Raw genomic sequence first — 15,694 nt, 5'->3', positions numbered from 1 at the left:
GAAATAAACTGCATATGTAAATCCCTTTACCCAACACTGAGGACCTCCAAAGCGATCTACAATGAACTTCAACCTTTACCCATTCACACACCGATAGCGAGTCAGCCATGCAAGGCACCTACCTGCTTATCGGGGCCATTAGCGGTTCAGCATTTTCACCAAGGACGTTTCAACATTTAACTCGGGTGATCCAAAAAGGGAGCCTGCGACCTCTTTGGTCCCAAAATGACCACCCTTCCTCCTGGGCTAAAAATGTCTTTCCCTATGGCTAATCCCGCCCCGTTTACTCACTCAGACAAACATTCAACATTCTGTGAAGAGTGCTATGCCAAGTGTCACAGTAGTAGGAATTAGGCAATTAATGCAATTTGGGCCCAAAAAGATCACACATCTTCTCAAAGTCACCAAAATAATAATAATAATAATAATTTCCTTTGTATTGTCATTCTTTGTAACAATGTACACAGAACGAAATGTCGATACACCTGACCCGTTGTAGCGAGCCGATGCAGCCGCAGCCAACAGAGGGCGCCGCCATTTTAAGGGCCAGAACTTTGCATTGGAGGGTTATATTAATAATATCATTGTTGAGAAGGTCAATGAAAAGTTAACTGCCAATGTTAAAACTTGAGAAAGAAACACACTCTGTGTTGGAGATTAAGTTGGGTAGTCCTTTCATCGGAGGCGCATCCCACCTGAGCTGTCCCTCAGATCTGCCTCCAAGATCATCTCATTGAGGAATCATACACATCTGATAACTACTGGCCCGTTTATTTAAAACACGGGCGTGAAACAACACATCTGATTGGCTTAAAGAAGATCACATTAAACAACATAATGCTGGTCGCCAGGTGTCACACTATCATAATAAATGAGAAACTAATGTTAAACTGACCTTGGAAGATAAAGATTAGCCCTCCTGAAGAGAGGGAAGCTAATTATTTACGGTAAGCTGAAACATTGATGAAGTGTATTTCTAAGGAACCATAGATAGGGAGGAGAGGCACATTACAGGGAAGTAAGACAGCCAGGCGCCATCTCTGAAGGACTTCTTTTGATGAAAGACTGTGAGGCGAAGGGGCAAATTAACTACCTAAGCTGATACAATTGTAACAAAAGACAAACAACACTTGGATATAATCTTTGGCTTCGTTAAGGTACTTTTGACATTTGAATCATACAAAGGTATATTAAAACTATAATCAAACTATAATTTTCTCACATTAACGTTACTATGACTAGAGCCCTTTAGACCACAGCTAACAATCACATATGATTACCAAACAGGGTTGGGTAGGGTTACTTTAACTTGATTACTATCAATTACTTTTGGATTACTCCAATACCAGATATGCTAATTAAAGACAAAAGAAACTAAATATGAATAAAATTACTAAATTTTGTGCTGGCTTGGGGAGTAACGGAATACATGGAACGGCAAAAATGATGTTGGCATTTTGTTTCTGTCGCATTTTATGTTAGTTTTGCCGGAGATCAAAGAGATCAAAGCCAGGAGAGAAAGCTTACCACGTGTTGTGAGTCATAATATTATTCATATTTAGTTTCTTTTGTCTTTTATTAGCATATTTGGTATTGGAGTAATCCCAAAGTAATTGAAAGTAATCCAGTCAAAGTAACCCTACCCAACCCTGTTACCAAAGTACAAAACTAGCACATAACAGGCCCAGTAAACAATGTGACGTGATGTACCACGCAGTCAAGAGCCAACGTAAGCTAACGTCAGCCTAAGATTGGAGATGCTAACGTTCCAAAAAACTTTAGATTTCTCTCCTGCAATATGTTGCCTCAAATACTATCTTGACTTACCTTAGATAAGATGCAGACATCCTTATTACCTTTATCCACGTTAAGTTGGTGCAGTGGTCAATGCATAACTTTATCCAAAAATGACAATTGTCTTGATTTAGAAGTGGCTAAAAAAATTAAACAATAAATCCCATCGCCCAGAATCTCAGGTTACCCCGTATCAGATGTGCGAGGACCCTATGCATAACGTTTGACCATTTTAAAGTTTAAAATGTACAGGAAAAAAAAAAAAAATCAAACGAAAACCGGCAACCTGTAATGTATTTTAATGGAAGTGGTAGCTGAGATTGTCTGACTGAATTGATTTTGCTATGCGCATTGTGATTGTCTCATTGCGTTTGAGGGCGGGACTTAACCATAGGTCAGTTCCAAATAACGCCTTTGCGTGTGGGAGATTGATTGCAAGAGACCGGACAATACTCAGTTAAAACTTTACAATTTGTTGACATTGCAAAACAGAGGTCAAAACAAAATATTAAACAGAAAAACATGAACATAAGACAATTGACACAACTTGTAGAGTTGTCAGGATATCCCCCATTTTACAAATATTGACGTTCCTCTCTGATCAGCCAGAAATTTGTATCCATGTTACATTAGATATCCTCTCGTGCTATACAACTTAAAAAATCTTGTTGAATACCTTCTCCAGCCTTGAATTGAGTCATAACCAAGCAGTCCGAGCAAGTGAAAGTGTTTCCCGTTCATTTTAGTGTTGCTGACCTGTCTGGGATGTCGGTCCAGCAGTCATCGGAGAATCAATGTCCCAAATGGGCTGAAATGAAAATCTTTCAATAATACGCTTTAATCTTTATTGACGTCAACCTCTATCGACGGCAACTCCCAACCCGGCAGACGAGTCCACCGTCTGCATGGCTTTACAATGTGAACCATATGGCGAACTCTGGGAATTTCACAATTCAGCTGTTTTTTTTTCTGTGAACTGTGCTTAATTCATCCCAGGATTGTGTTCAAATTGCTCATGTAACGAGTGAACTTTCCACATATTCAGTGGTGGGTAGTAACGGAGTAGATGTACTCCGTTATATTTACTTGACTACATTTTGGGAAATTTCGTACTTTTAGGAGTATTTTTTTATACTTTTACTTACGTGAATTTATGAAGAAAAAACGGAACTAGAACCCTTAAACAAGAATGCAGGAAATTGGAAAGAAAATGGCGCACTACCAAGCTTGAGGTTTTCCATCAAACATGGTGTGACAGCTTGTTAAAGTATAAAGCGGCCCTTGCCTCTGCAAAATCGGCCTATCTTTCGAAGGTGATTGCGTCTCAAAAGAACAATCCCAAAGCCCTTTTTGACACTGTAGCATCGCTTACAAGGCAACAGACTACTGCAGATAGTTCGACGCACTCTGCTCATGACTTAATGGTCTTCTTTACTAAGAAGATTCAATGCATACAGGAAGAAATTGCTAAAGAAATTATTAATACCACACATACTAAAGGGCTGAAATCTACAGATGCACGACAGGGTGGCTGTCCTGGGAAATTGTCCCGTTTTAGTGAACTGTCACTTGATGATCTCAAACAGGTGGTGAATGCGGCCAAACCGACAACTTGCCAATTCGACCCGCTCCCAGGTTCACTTATTAAAAGTCTTTTTGGCGTCCTTGGACCTTCAGTTCTAAATATTATAAACATATCACTCTCCTCAGGTGTAGTTCCAGCAGCTTTTAAGTCCGCCGTTATTAAACCCACACTGAAACGACCCAACCTTGATCCAGAAATCTTAAGTAATTATAGACCTGTGTCAAACCTACCTTTCCTCTCTAAAGTACTTGAAAAAGTAGTGGCACAGCAGCTAAATGTTTTCATATCCGAGAATAACCTTTTTGAATCCATGCAATCAGGATTCAGGGCTAACCACTCTACTGAGACAGCTCTGATCAAGGTAACAAATGATCTCCTACTGGCAATGGATTCTGGCGCTTCATCACTTTTGCTGCTGCTGGATCTTAGTGCTGCTTTTGACACAGTGCGCCACAATTTCCTACTAGAACGGTTAGAAAAATGGATTGGTCTCTCAGGAACCGTCCTCTCGTGGTTCAGATCCTACCTCTCAGATAGGACGCACTGTGTTAAATATGGTGAAATGACATCTGAGCCCTTTAATGTTACCTGCGGTGTTCCGCAGGGTTCAGTGCTTGGCCCCCTTCTTTTCAGTATTTACATGCTTCCATTAGGTGATATTATTCGCAAGTACAATATCAGCTTCCACTGCTACGCAGACGACACTCAACTATATCTTCCGTTGGAGGAATCTTCCACACTAAACTGTGGAAATTTGGAGGCCTGCCTCATTGAGATAAAAGAGTGGATGTCACTCAATTTCTTGCGTCTTAACTCTGAAAAGACCGAAATGTTAGTCATTGGTCCATCTAAATGCCGTGATATATTCTCAAAAACTACTGTGAACATTGACAAATGTCACATCACACAGAGTGACTCAGTTAAAAATTTAGGTGTCATATTTGACCCTGATCTATCCTTTGAAATGCATGTAAAGAAAATTACTAGAACCGCTTTCTTCCATCTTCGTAACATTGCTAAAATCCGTTCAATACTGTCTCAGTCTGATGCGGAAATTATAATTCATGCGTTTGTCACCTCCCGTCTCGATTACTGTAATGCACTACTCTCTGGTCTCCCGAAGTCTAGAATCAAGTCACTTCAGCTGGTACAAAATGCCGCAGCAAGGCTTTTAACTAGGACAAAAAAGTACGATCACATAACACCGATTTTGGCTAACCTGCATTGGCTCCCAGTTAGCCATAGATGTGATTTCAAGGTTCTCTTAGTATTGTACAAAATCATACATGGACTTGCTCCCTCTTATCTTTCAGATCTGATTTGCCCCTACGTCCCGGTCCGAAGCCTACGATCTGAGAGTGCCGGTCTTCTGGTGATCCCAAGAGCAAAGAAGTGTTCTGCTGGTTCGAGAGCGTTCTCCATCCGGGCACCGGTGCTGTGGAATGCTCTTCCCCCTGAGATCCGATCTGCAACCTCAGTGGAAATGTTTAAATCTAAACTTAAAACTCACTTCTACTCCATAGCATATGAATAACCTACTCTTCTCGTCGGCTGAAAAATAGTTTGTGTAATATAGTGTAATAATCTGTGAAGCCCTTTGAGACTCTTCGTGATTTAGGGCTATACAAATAAAAATGACTTGACTTGACTTGACTACTTTTACTCCACTACATGAGGCAACATTGAAGTCGTTACTTCGTTACTTAATAAATCCCCTCCACGTAAGTATGCGTCTGTCTGTCTCCGCTAAGGCGCATTTATTTTGATGCAGAACTCCAGCAGGCTCTTCCATGTTTAACCAATCAAACGTAGCAGCCTTGTCACATGACCAGCGGAGGAAAATTTGTTTCCGGATGAAACTGATGGAAAATATCGCTTAGCAATACCGACTATGAAAACACAGAAGAGGAGGAGCACCCTGGCCTCACATCAAAAGCATGTTCCCCCTTAAAAAGGGTGCGAAACACCAGCTACAATATGCAATGTCTCCTTTGTTTGCCTAAACAAATGGAGATTTCTGTATTCAAGAATTCAACAAAGAACTTAAGGAAACATGTAGCAGTAAGTTTCCCAAAAAAATATTTTAACTTTAATTGTTTTTGGGGGGTTTTTGTGGCCTAAGCCTTACCCGGAGGGTTTCTGTAAAATAAAGAGATTTTGTGTCGGAAGGAAGCGGTGTGGACTACACTTCTTGAATCCATCTATTCATTCATTCATTATCTGCACCGCTTATCCTCAGTAGGGTCGCGGGGGTGCTGGAGCCCATCCCAGCTGTCTTCGGGCAGTGGGCAGGGGACACCCTGAACCGGTTGCCAGGGCAAACGGGGACAGACAACTCACTCGCTCATTTACACCTAGGGACAATTTGAACCGGCCAATTAACCTGACATGCTTGTTTTTGGAATGTGGGAGGAAACAGGAGTGCCGGAGGAAACCCACGCAAGCACGGGGAACATGCAAGCTCCACACAGGAAGGTTTGATCTCGTGACCTCAGAACTGTGCCGCACACGCGCTAACCACTGCGCCGCCTCTTATTTACAATAATCAATAAAGAAAAATCTCCATAGACAAGTCGAAATCCATAAACAAAATAAACAATTTCCCTTTGTAAAGTTCCACATGTGTTTATATTGCATTTTGAATCCTGTTGCAAATACTCATCCACAATTACTCGTTTACTCTCAACTTCAAAGTAACACATATGGATAAAAGAACACACTGCGTATCAAAGAGGTGAAACTGAAGTGGCTACTTAGTAAACTCTCTTTTATCAATAAACCCATCAAGGTCTTTTAAACCTCTAAAACTCAAAATAAAGCTCTCATTCTCGACACTTAAAGGTTCAGAAATATTCCAATACTTATGGTGTACATCATTTGTGGATACAAAAACAGAATAATCTCTAAAATAAGGGGCTTGTGTCTTGGTATAAAGCTGTGTAAACCACTCTTCCTGAATCCATTCTATTTTCCATTCACTGATATAATTTGGGCGGAAGTGAGTCACGCTGTAAAGCACACCGGTGAACACATGCTACACAAAGGTTCCTACCCCAAGACAACACACTGTAGCAATACTGTAAATTCTCCTTGGTTTTCAACCATGTAGATAGAGAAATAATAGAAATTGTGTTGAATACTTTTCAAAATAAAGTGTTGACCTTTCTCCCACTTATTTATGAGGGTATCACATTGGCACCGAAAAAAAAAACTTGTTTTATTAGTAGTTGTTTTTTTATTATCATACATATTGTCATGTTACACGTTTGTTCTTACTAAATTTGGTGTAAACAATGTTTTGTAACGATAAAGACTATTCAATTATCTTGCCACATTCAAGATGGCAGAAACACTAACTTTTTTCCTCTCGACACACCCTTCCAAACGTTAATCTACATTTAATGCAAGGGTCTTAAACTTGTGGCCCGGGGGCCAATTACAGCCCCCAAGATGCTAGTTTGAGGCCGCTGCCTTATAATGAAAGTTAAAAGGGGCAGTGTGTATTATTTCCCTACTAGATGTCGCAGTATCCTGTTGTGCCACTGAAAACGAGTGCTAAAAGTACAACGAAGACTCAAGGTGACCAAAACGCACCTTATTGCTTTTGAAAAGAAAAATATGAAAATAAAAAAGACAAGAATAAGAAATAAAAAGGAAAAGAAAAAAAGGATGAAAGAGAAAATTAGTAAAAATAAATAAGAAAAAAAGAAAAGGAAGGTAAGGAAAATTAGATAAAAAGATAAAACAGAGAAAAATAAAACGACGAATTGGAGAGAAAATTGCATTTTTTCCCATTTTTGTCTTTTCTCTGTTTATTAATTTTATTTCCTTTTTCTTTTTTTTTCTCCACTTTTATTTTTTGCTTTTGTTTCCCATTCTTTCTTTCCCATTTTCATTGTTTGCCTATTTTTCTCATTTATTCTTCCCCATTTTTTTATTTCTTTAAAAAAAATACTTTTCCTTTCTTTTTGAAAGCCTGGGTATATTAATGGAAAAATTGTGCTTTTTGCTCACTTTATGTCGCCATAGTCTGTAGTCTTCCTTGGACTCATCTTTGTTTGCACTACATATGACAGCGACATCTAGTGGACAGATCTAAAACACTGATCTTCTAAGAGCAGATGAATATTTTTGTGGAAAACCCTATTTGGCCCAACCTCACCCGGACCCGAGCATCAGCGGCCCCTGATTTAATTGAGTTTGAGACCCCTTTGATTCTTCTTTTTTACCTTTTCCTTTTTCTTTTCTATTTTGCTTTTTCTTGTCATTTTCTTCTTTCATCCATTTTTCTACTTTTATTTTTCCAGCCTTTTGTCTTCTTTTTCTCTCCATTTTCTGTATTTTTCTTCTTCAATTGTGTCTTTTTCTTGCTTTTTGCTTCTCTTCATCTTGATTATTTTTTCTTCATTATTTTTATGATTTTGTCCCTTTTTTCAAAGCAAAAAAAAAATCTTTTTTGTCTTCTCACGCTTAATTTAATTCCACCCCCCCCCCCCTTTTTTAAAGTAATTTTGTGCATATTGTTACCTAATAATGGATGATATATGAATAAAAGCAGCAAAAATAATCCAAAGAGTTGAAAGCCGGCTCGTTTCAGTGAGCCGAGCCAAAACAGCCAGTTCTTGAATAAAGCCCGAAGTCTCATCACTAGACTGCAGCAGTCCCCATAGCAACAGAGGGAGCAAAAAGAGAGAGGGGGGGAAGGGGATGTTGATAATTTAACCTCTGGAAATAACATGCGCATCTTCTTTGAATTTAAACACATAATAATCAATTCTAAATTGAGTATTATACTGCAAAACATGAGGGCAATTGTCACCAATTTGCCCCCCTCCTCCACAAATATGGTCAGTCCCACCCCACTCAACCCCCACCCACCTCTTTTTCTCTTCTCCTCCATCTGGCAGATACCATTCACTGCAGAGGGGATGATCCTCCAGATTTGATACTGGCAAGATTCTGCAAGTCCGGACCGCCGAGAGAAGGGGGAGCATCTACAGCTGGCCACTTTTGAGGGGTGAGCTCCAGATACATTGACACTGGGAACACTGGGAAAACTGGTAGGGGGGATGGGCGACACTGCTTCTAAAGAGCACTACCGTACGGGGAAGAGGGCAAATGGGTGGCAAATACATGGGAGGAGGGAGATCCACAAAGGTTGAGGTCTGCTGATTCACAATCCAGGTCTTGTTTTCAAGCAGAGGGTTGTGGGGGGTTAATCTAGTTAGCATAACATGCTATATTTATTTGATTTAAATCAAGGGATGTGAAACTCAGTTTGGCTCTGAGGCCGGATCCAGACTTTCTATTCTCAGGCGGGCCAGATCTGTAAAAGTGTGTGTATGAGAGTATACTAATATATATGAGAAAGAATAGTAGTGTGTATTTCAGTATAGTAGTATGTGAGAGAGTGCAGTATAGCATATGGGTCAGCATAGTAGTGTGACTAAGAGAGTATAGGAGGATGTGTGAGAGCTTAGTATTGTGAAAGAGTACAGTAGTATGTATGAGAGTATAGGAGTGTTTGTGAATGGGTATGACTGGGTTTGCATGAGAGTATAGCTGTGCATCTGTGAGAGTATGTTACATACCTGTCAACCTCCAGGGCTCCATGCCCTTACAAAATGTCGTATTTTCCCTTACAAAATGCAAAATAATCTTACACCATATTTTTTTTTCCAAACGTGTTTATTTATGTAGTTTAACATGTTATATTGTACTTGTGTTTGGTTGTATCATTTATATTGTTAATGAACATTCTGTTGTGAGACACTGAGTTGCTCGACATGAATGAGGTTTATTATAAAAAAAGTTAAAAAATGAAGTAGCTTGGACGTTCAATGTAGAAGGAAAAAATACAAGCAAATATAATGAAGGTAATACATTTTTTTATTCAAATTATTAATTAATTTTCTGCATTAAATTATTGCTGGTAATATACTGATTAAAGGGATAACCATAAACCTGTCTTTTTTCATTTTCTCCTTTTATACTTCCTTTTTTTCTTAACTTCTTTATACAATAATAATGATTCGTAATATAATGCATCAAAGCAAGTGAGCCGTTTGAGAGCCGGCTCTCTAATGAGTTGAGCCGAAAAAGCCGGTTCTCTAAAAAGAAACGGACTTCCTTTCACTACACAAATCAAATTTGCCGTTTCGTGATAGTCGGTGTATACCGGATGGTACCCATAATTGACAAATTTGGGTTTTTCCGTACAGATTTTTTTGTACGTCTTAAAATGCATAATAAACGTCCTTTGTACAGCAAAAACGTACAGGTTGACAGGTCTGATGTTATATGTGTGAGGCAAGTGTGATTTACCTCTCAAACGGCCTCTCACAGTTCAACACTTTGTTGTGATGCAGAATGAAAGGAGACACCCCGGTGAACAGCACAATGAGTGTGGGCCAGGCAAGAAAGCTGGTTGAGCAACTGAAGATCGAGGCGAGTTTCTGCAGGATAAAGGTGAAGACGACGCGGGTTCTCACATTCCTGGGATTCAACTTGACCCGGCATATAATGTGAAACACCATAGCCTCAAAACCTAACCATTAGCATCTATGTAGCATTGTTAACACCCTTTTAAGCTAGTGTGCCAGGACCAGTTTTGGGCGCTCTCCTGGGAAACAGTACTGTAGTCACAAGTTACTTTATTTGAAATTCCCCTTCCAGATTACTAATACCCCAAAGCTTGTTACTCTGAAAGTAACTATCGAGGTACTGTTGGAAATAAATATCAAAATGTACCGTTTACCAAATTGTTCGGATTAGTTATCTGACGATGGGCTCAAGCACCCTTGCGACCATACTAAGGATAACCAGTGCAGATAATGGATGGATGGATGGATGGATAGTTATCCGACTCCATTAACCAAACACAACCTAAATTCGCCCAACAATTGATGCACGCTCGTTTCTTGAGGGAAAAATGAACAGGATAAGCAAAATTTTCACACGGGGGCAGATTTATTTTCCCTAACAGTTTAACTAAGTGTACTCCATCTAAAACGGACGAAGTGACATTGAAGTCTGTGGGAAGCCTTCTTCTCAAGTCCTTTAGCTTTTTCTTCTTGGCCCACGTCTCCCCGCAAGATGGCGTCTCGGCTCCTCCCATGGGCGTGCCATGGAATTGTTTGCGCTCCTTGATGTCTCGTTTTCCAAAACAACGCCTGCGTCAACAACGTCTGAAAGTGCTGATGTGCTATTAGCAGTACGTCCCATTCCTGCTGTTCTTGTAAACATCTTCCACCAGCCTGCCCTGACCTTGTACATTGAACTAAAGCACAGTATTGCATTACACTGAATAATTTGTAGATAGATAGATAGATAGATAGATAGATAGATAGATAGATAGATAGATAGATAGATAGATAGATAGATAGATAGATAGATAGATAGGGGATGAATAAAGTATCTATCTAAGGGAAATTCACATTTCCAGCAGCATCCCTGAGCTGAGAACAGTACAATAATAAAGCCAAAAGAACACAATATACAAATACCCAGTGTGACGTGCAAATGCCCACTGTAGCGTAGTCAATCATATAAAATCCTTTATAGTCAAATGTATAAAATCCTTCAATTTAAATTACCGTGTATACTCGTATAGAATCAATTTTCCTAAAACTGCTTCATAATAGCCACAACATAACAGATATAGGAGAAAATGTGTATACCAACCTATGGAAGCAGCAAAAACTTGCGCAATCTTGACAGCTTGCAAACCAACACTGAGCCGAGACGCTTCATATCAGTTTTGTCTCAGGGCTTTAAACGACTCCAATATCTCCTTCATTTCTAGGTACTGTTCGAAACGTTTTCTCCAGGCATGGTGTATTGAAAAAGTAATTTAACAAATAAATAATCAAAATCCGCAGATTAACCGTAAATTCTGTGTTTACATCTGCCCTATTGATAAAATTGGGTTATAGTAGGTCTGTGCTAGTTTTGCCATGCCCCATGGTTCAGCCGGTTTCGCATTTATCGCCCTTGACGTTTTTTGTCTTTAGTTTCTGGTTAGCCTGATTGTACACTGCATGTGGTTTGATCGGCTAGCCTAGCGTTAACGCCCGTTTTGCAGTCTTTTGTTTATTCCAGCTGGCTTCACATATATCGCCGAAGCGGTTTCAGCTTTGGGTCGTCATTTCCTGATTTGCCTGGCTGCCCACAGCATGTTTTTCAGTCGGCTAGCCTAGAGAGTAGAGCACCCCTTTTTACTGTGACCCTTGGTTTGTTCCTGGACAGCTTTTCATTTACTGCCGTAGCCGTCGATGCTTTTCATTGTTGGTTCCCCAGCTAGCTTGGCGTCAGGTGGCGGTTTTGCTGTGTTTCTTGTTTTTCATTTTCAGCCGGCTTCGCGTTCGACATAGTCGTTGATGGTTTCCGTCGTTGGATTCCAGTTAGCCTGATTGCTCACTGCGTGTCTTGTGGTCGGCCAGCCTCACGTTTTTCCGCTGAGCCTACGGCCACCATTTCTAGATTCAGTTAGACCCCTGTTAGCTCACCTTGTGTTTTTTTTGTCAATTAGCCCTTTGTTGTACCATTACTACTTCTACCTGGGACACAACGCCCAAGCATTTTCCACAAAAACTACCAAAACTTTACTTAGAACACTCGTAACTTCTTTAACAAATGGACACATAAAACAATATGGCGACTGGCTAGCCAAGGTGCTGGTGTTCCTCCAATGACGTTAGAGCTCAGGAGGTCAAAGACAAGACAGGCGGTCTTCAAAATCCATCTCGGAAAATGATTGGAATATAGCAATCCCTTGTTTTTCTCGGGGCTGCGTTCCAAAAAGGTCTCGCAGTAGTTAAAACCCGTGAAGTAGAAACATTTATTTATAAGATATTAGTAACATATAGCATGTATGGCTGTAATGTATTAACAACTATAGATCTACACATAATAGCAGTTGAATGAACGGTCCCACATGTTGTAGCTCCTGGTCATTCGTTCCCTGAGTAATGGTTCTAGGGTATACAATTGCCTACCCTTTTTGTAAGGGCTATACCAATGACTATGACTTGCCATGGTCTTTATCTTCTGCACAGAATGAGATATTGCTAAACTGACGGCCCTCTTTGTCCTCGCCGCAGGTTTCGAAGGCGGCCGCAGACCTGATGGCGTACTGCGACGCCCACGCTTGCAACGATCCCCTGATCACACCCGTGCCCACTTCGGAAAACCCTTTCAGGGAGAAGAAGTTCTTTTGCGCTCTGCTTTGAGCACAATCAGGGATTCTTGACATCTTTCCAAAAAGAATAAAGTAAAGAAAAGAAGGTTATCGCGCATGTATACAACCAATCGCGGTATTGGCTTTAAGTTGCCTGTGCGGAGAATAGGAATTAGATAATAAAAGATCAGGAGTTGGAGCCATCGCAGGAAGATGCCAGATTGTAAGGAAAACAAATGCATATGTAAGAAAACATGTTCAAATAAGTCAAACTCACGCTAAGAATATGTTGCATTCATGAGGAAGCTTTCTGGATGTTGATCTGGGATTTTTGTCTGATATTCGATGTTTAATATTAATTCTTAAAGGCCATTCGTGAATTGTCAGTCGAACAAAAAATGTGGAGATTGTGTGTCGTCTGATATCAGACCTAGCCCTTAAGAAACAGTGTCAAACTCATAGCCCGTGGGCCAGATGTGGCCCGCAAGAACTAAAAATGTCTGAGCGTTAAGAGTGCTTTGATCAAAAACTACATTTCCCACCATTCCTGTCGACTACAATGTTCAAAGTGATGACTCTGCATCACTACACGCTAGTATTACCATATCAATGCTAATGAGTGAAAAAGAGAAATAGATGATCCTTAATACTGTATGCCCAAGATTTGTTAAAGTTTCTAACAAATATGCATTACTGTTCAAAATTTTGGGTCGCTTCAGAAATGTCTTTTTTTTTTAAAGGAAAAGTACTGGGGTGTTTTTTAATTAAAGATCCTGTGAAAAATAATCTGAAAAACACCCCATACAGTGTTAACCTGTTAAACGACTAATTTAGCTGCAAATGTCTGGTTTTAATGAAATATCTGCATAGGTGTATAGTACACTGTGTAAAAGGCTAATAAGTGATTAGAAACCCTTGTGTAATGACGCTAGCAGAGCTGAAAACAGTTTAACTGGCTAGAAAAGCTATAAACCTTTTTAGTGAGGCTATAGACCTTCCTGAGATTGTCCAGTAACTGGAGCATCACATTTGTGGGTGTGATTTACATTTATAATGAAACAGAAAAAGAACTTTTATGTGAAACATGACCGTCTATAAAGGTTATTCTACATAAGATATTGCCAAGAAACTGAAGATCTCCCACAAAGGTGTGTAGGCTACTATACCCTTTAAAAAAGGACAGAGTACAAAGAGAGGACCCAATGCACCAAGCAAAAGGACAAGTACATTAGTCTCTAGTTCGACAAATAGATGCCTTACAGGTCATCAAGTAGCAGCCTTTGTTAAATAGTAGCTTCCGAAAACAGTGTCCACATCTAAAGTCAAGAGGTGACTGAGAGATGCTTGTGTTTAAGGCAGAGAGTCAAAGAAAAAACACATCCGAGAGTGAGCAACAAAAGAGATTAATATGGGTAAAAGAACACAGACATTGGACAACTCATTTGATCAATTAAAGTCCATTTTTCATGGAAAACACAAAATTGCCTGAAAGACCCCAATTCTTTAAACAGTAGTGTATGTGTAGTGACATTTTAGCAATGTAACTGTAATGTTTGTGACTAATCAATTCATAGTTACTCAACAAGGACTATGTTGATTTGACATATCGAATAAGATTTACATTTATAAGTTAGTCAGGCCCTTTGAGGACAGAAATTACACTAATGTGGCCCTCAGTGAAAATGAGTTTGACACCCCTGGCTTAAGTCAACAAGTGTATAAACACATGAATCTACACATTTTAACACGCATTTATTCACTTTGTTATTAGTTGTTACTTTCATTCATCATCGTTCATACGGATGTTTGAAAAGTGTTCCCCTTTGGTTATTTTATTTACCGCGGCTCCCGCTTATGGGAGTAAATAGGGTCACTCGGGTGGATCTGTGCCAATTTGAGTGATATGTCATTAAATTGTTGTTTTGGGGGTGACATCACATGACAAGGAAATATCACAACACTGAAATAAAACCTGTGATTAAAAGGTTTTGGTTCATTTGTGAATATGTCTAGTTGCTTTCAAAAAATGTAGAAAAGCATTGTTTTTGTTTCTTGCCATAGATGACATCACAGCTAGCTAGACAGATAAAAGCTAAGCACATTTGTTAGTTTGTCACGGATATTTAAGAATGGAATGTCATGTTTCATAGATGCACCAAATCAATCCCTCGAAAGAGGTTTGACATTTAATGTGCAACCAGGGTTTGTACACCTTTCTCATGGCCAAATTCAAGCACTTTCAAATTTTCCAATTCCTCCATTACACCGAAAGGGAAAAAATACAGTGTGAATCATGTATTTTGCAAGAGCAAAAATATATCACTTTTAAATCTCGGGTGCGCCCTCATCAAGACATTTGATTTAGGAATCTTGAGTAAATTGTGAATGTAATTGTTTTTGGAGACAAATCTCCCCCCATACAAGTGTTGGATAAACATTTTGCGCTGCTGGGGGTTCCTCCCATTATAATTTATCAGTGGGAAACGGCCCGTGGTAAATGTCCATAATCAATGCGTAATTGCTGCACTAATAAACATTTTATAGTGCCCCGTTTAGGTGTAAGATGCACTAGTCCTCTTGGGCGTAACCCTACAAACTAATGCCAGAAATGCAATAGCAAAGCATAGCCAACAAAAAGCAGTGTCAGCTTCATTTATAAACAGACTTGTTTTGAAACATAACAAATTCAATCATTGAAAACATTAAAATTCAACCAATTTTAAGGAGGCCTGGGAGATATGACAACTATTATCACAATAAACTTTTACCAGTCGATATTGATAAGTATCACGATACTTGTCTTGTTCCTTGCACATAGTCAAATTTTTGCCCGAGTGAAAGTTGACAAAATTCGACAAAGATGCATGGTGACAAACTTGTACAGCATTTTAACCGGAGTGTCTGGAGAAAACCCACGCAAGCATGGGGAGAACATGCAAACTTTGCGAAGGAAGAACTGAGCCGCAGAAGCGCTAACCATACAATCCAACTGTCAAATATTGACTAAAACACACGATAATGCCAATAGATGAAATAGGAATCCACTCTAAATATTTCTTCTTTGTTGGACGTTGTATCTTGTGATCCATTCGTTTCGCCACATTACTTCAGTTTACAAATGGACTCGTAAAATTATT

At 39.5% G+C, this 15,694-nt stretch overlaps 2 protein-coding genes across 2 annotated transcripts in view; one reads left to right on the top strand and one right to left on the bottom strand.

Annotated features, from left to right (window-relative positions):
- esrra (estrogen-related receptor alpha) overlaps positions 1-15,694 on the bottom strand; it is a 184,149-nt gene that overhangs the window by 119,686 nt on the left and 48,769 nt on the right. The window lies entirely within an intron of this gene.
- On the top strand, positions 8,252-14,545 carry gng3 (guanine nucleotide binding protein (G protein), gamma 3). The gene is made up of 3 exons (XM_088320971.1): positions 8,252-8,396; positions 9,748-9,847; positions 12,481-14,545. The coding sequence occupies exons 2-3, from the start codon at positions 9,749-9,751 to the stop codon at positions 12,607-12,609; spliced, it is 228 nt and encodes a 75-aa protein (XP_088177097.1). The 5' UTR covers positions 8,252-8,396; position 9,748; the 3' UTR covers positions 12,610-14,545.

This window comes from Urocampus carinirostris, chromosome 17 (assembly GCF_059441175.1).
Source record: "Urocampus carinirostris isolate Australia breed hairy pipefish chromosome 17, RoL_Ucar_1.0, whole genome shotgun sequence".
NCBI lineage: Eukaryota > Metazoa > Chordata > Actinopteri > Syngnathiformes > Syngnathidae > Urocampus > Urocampus carinirostris.
The sequence above is the reverse complement of the archived record's forward strand: the minus strand, read 5'-3'. Positions and strand labels throughout refer to the sequence as shown.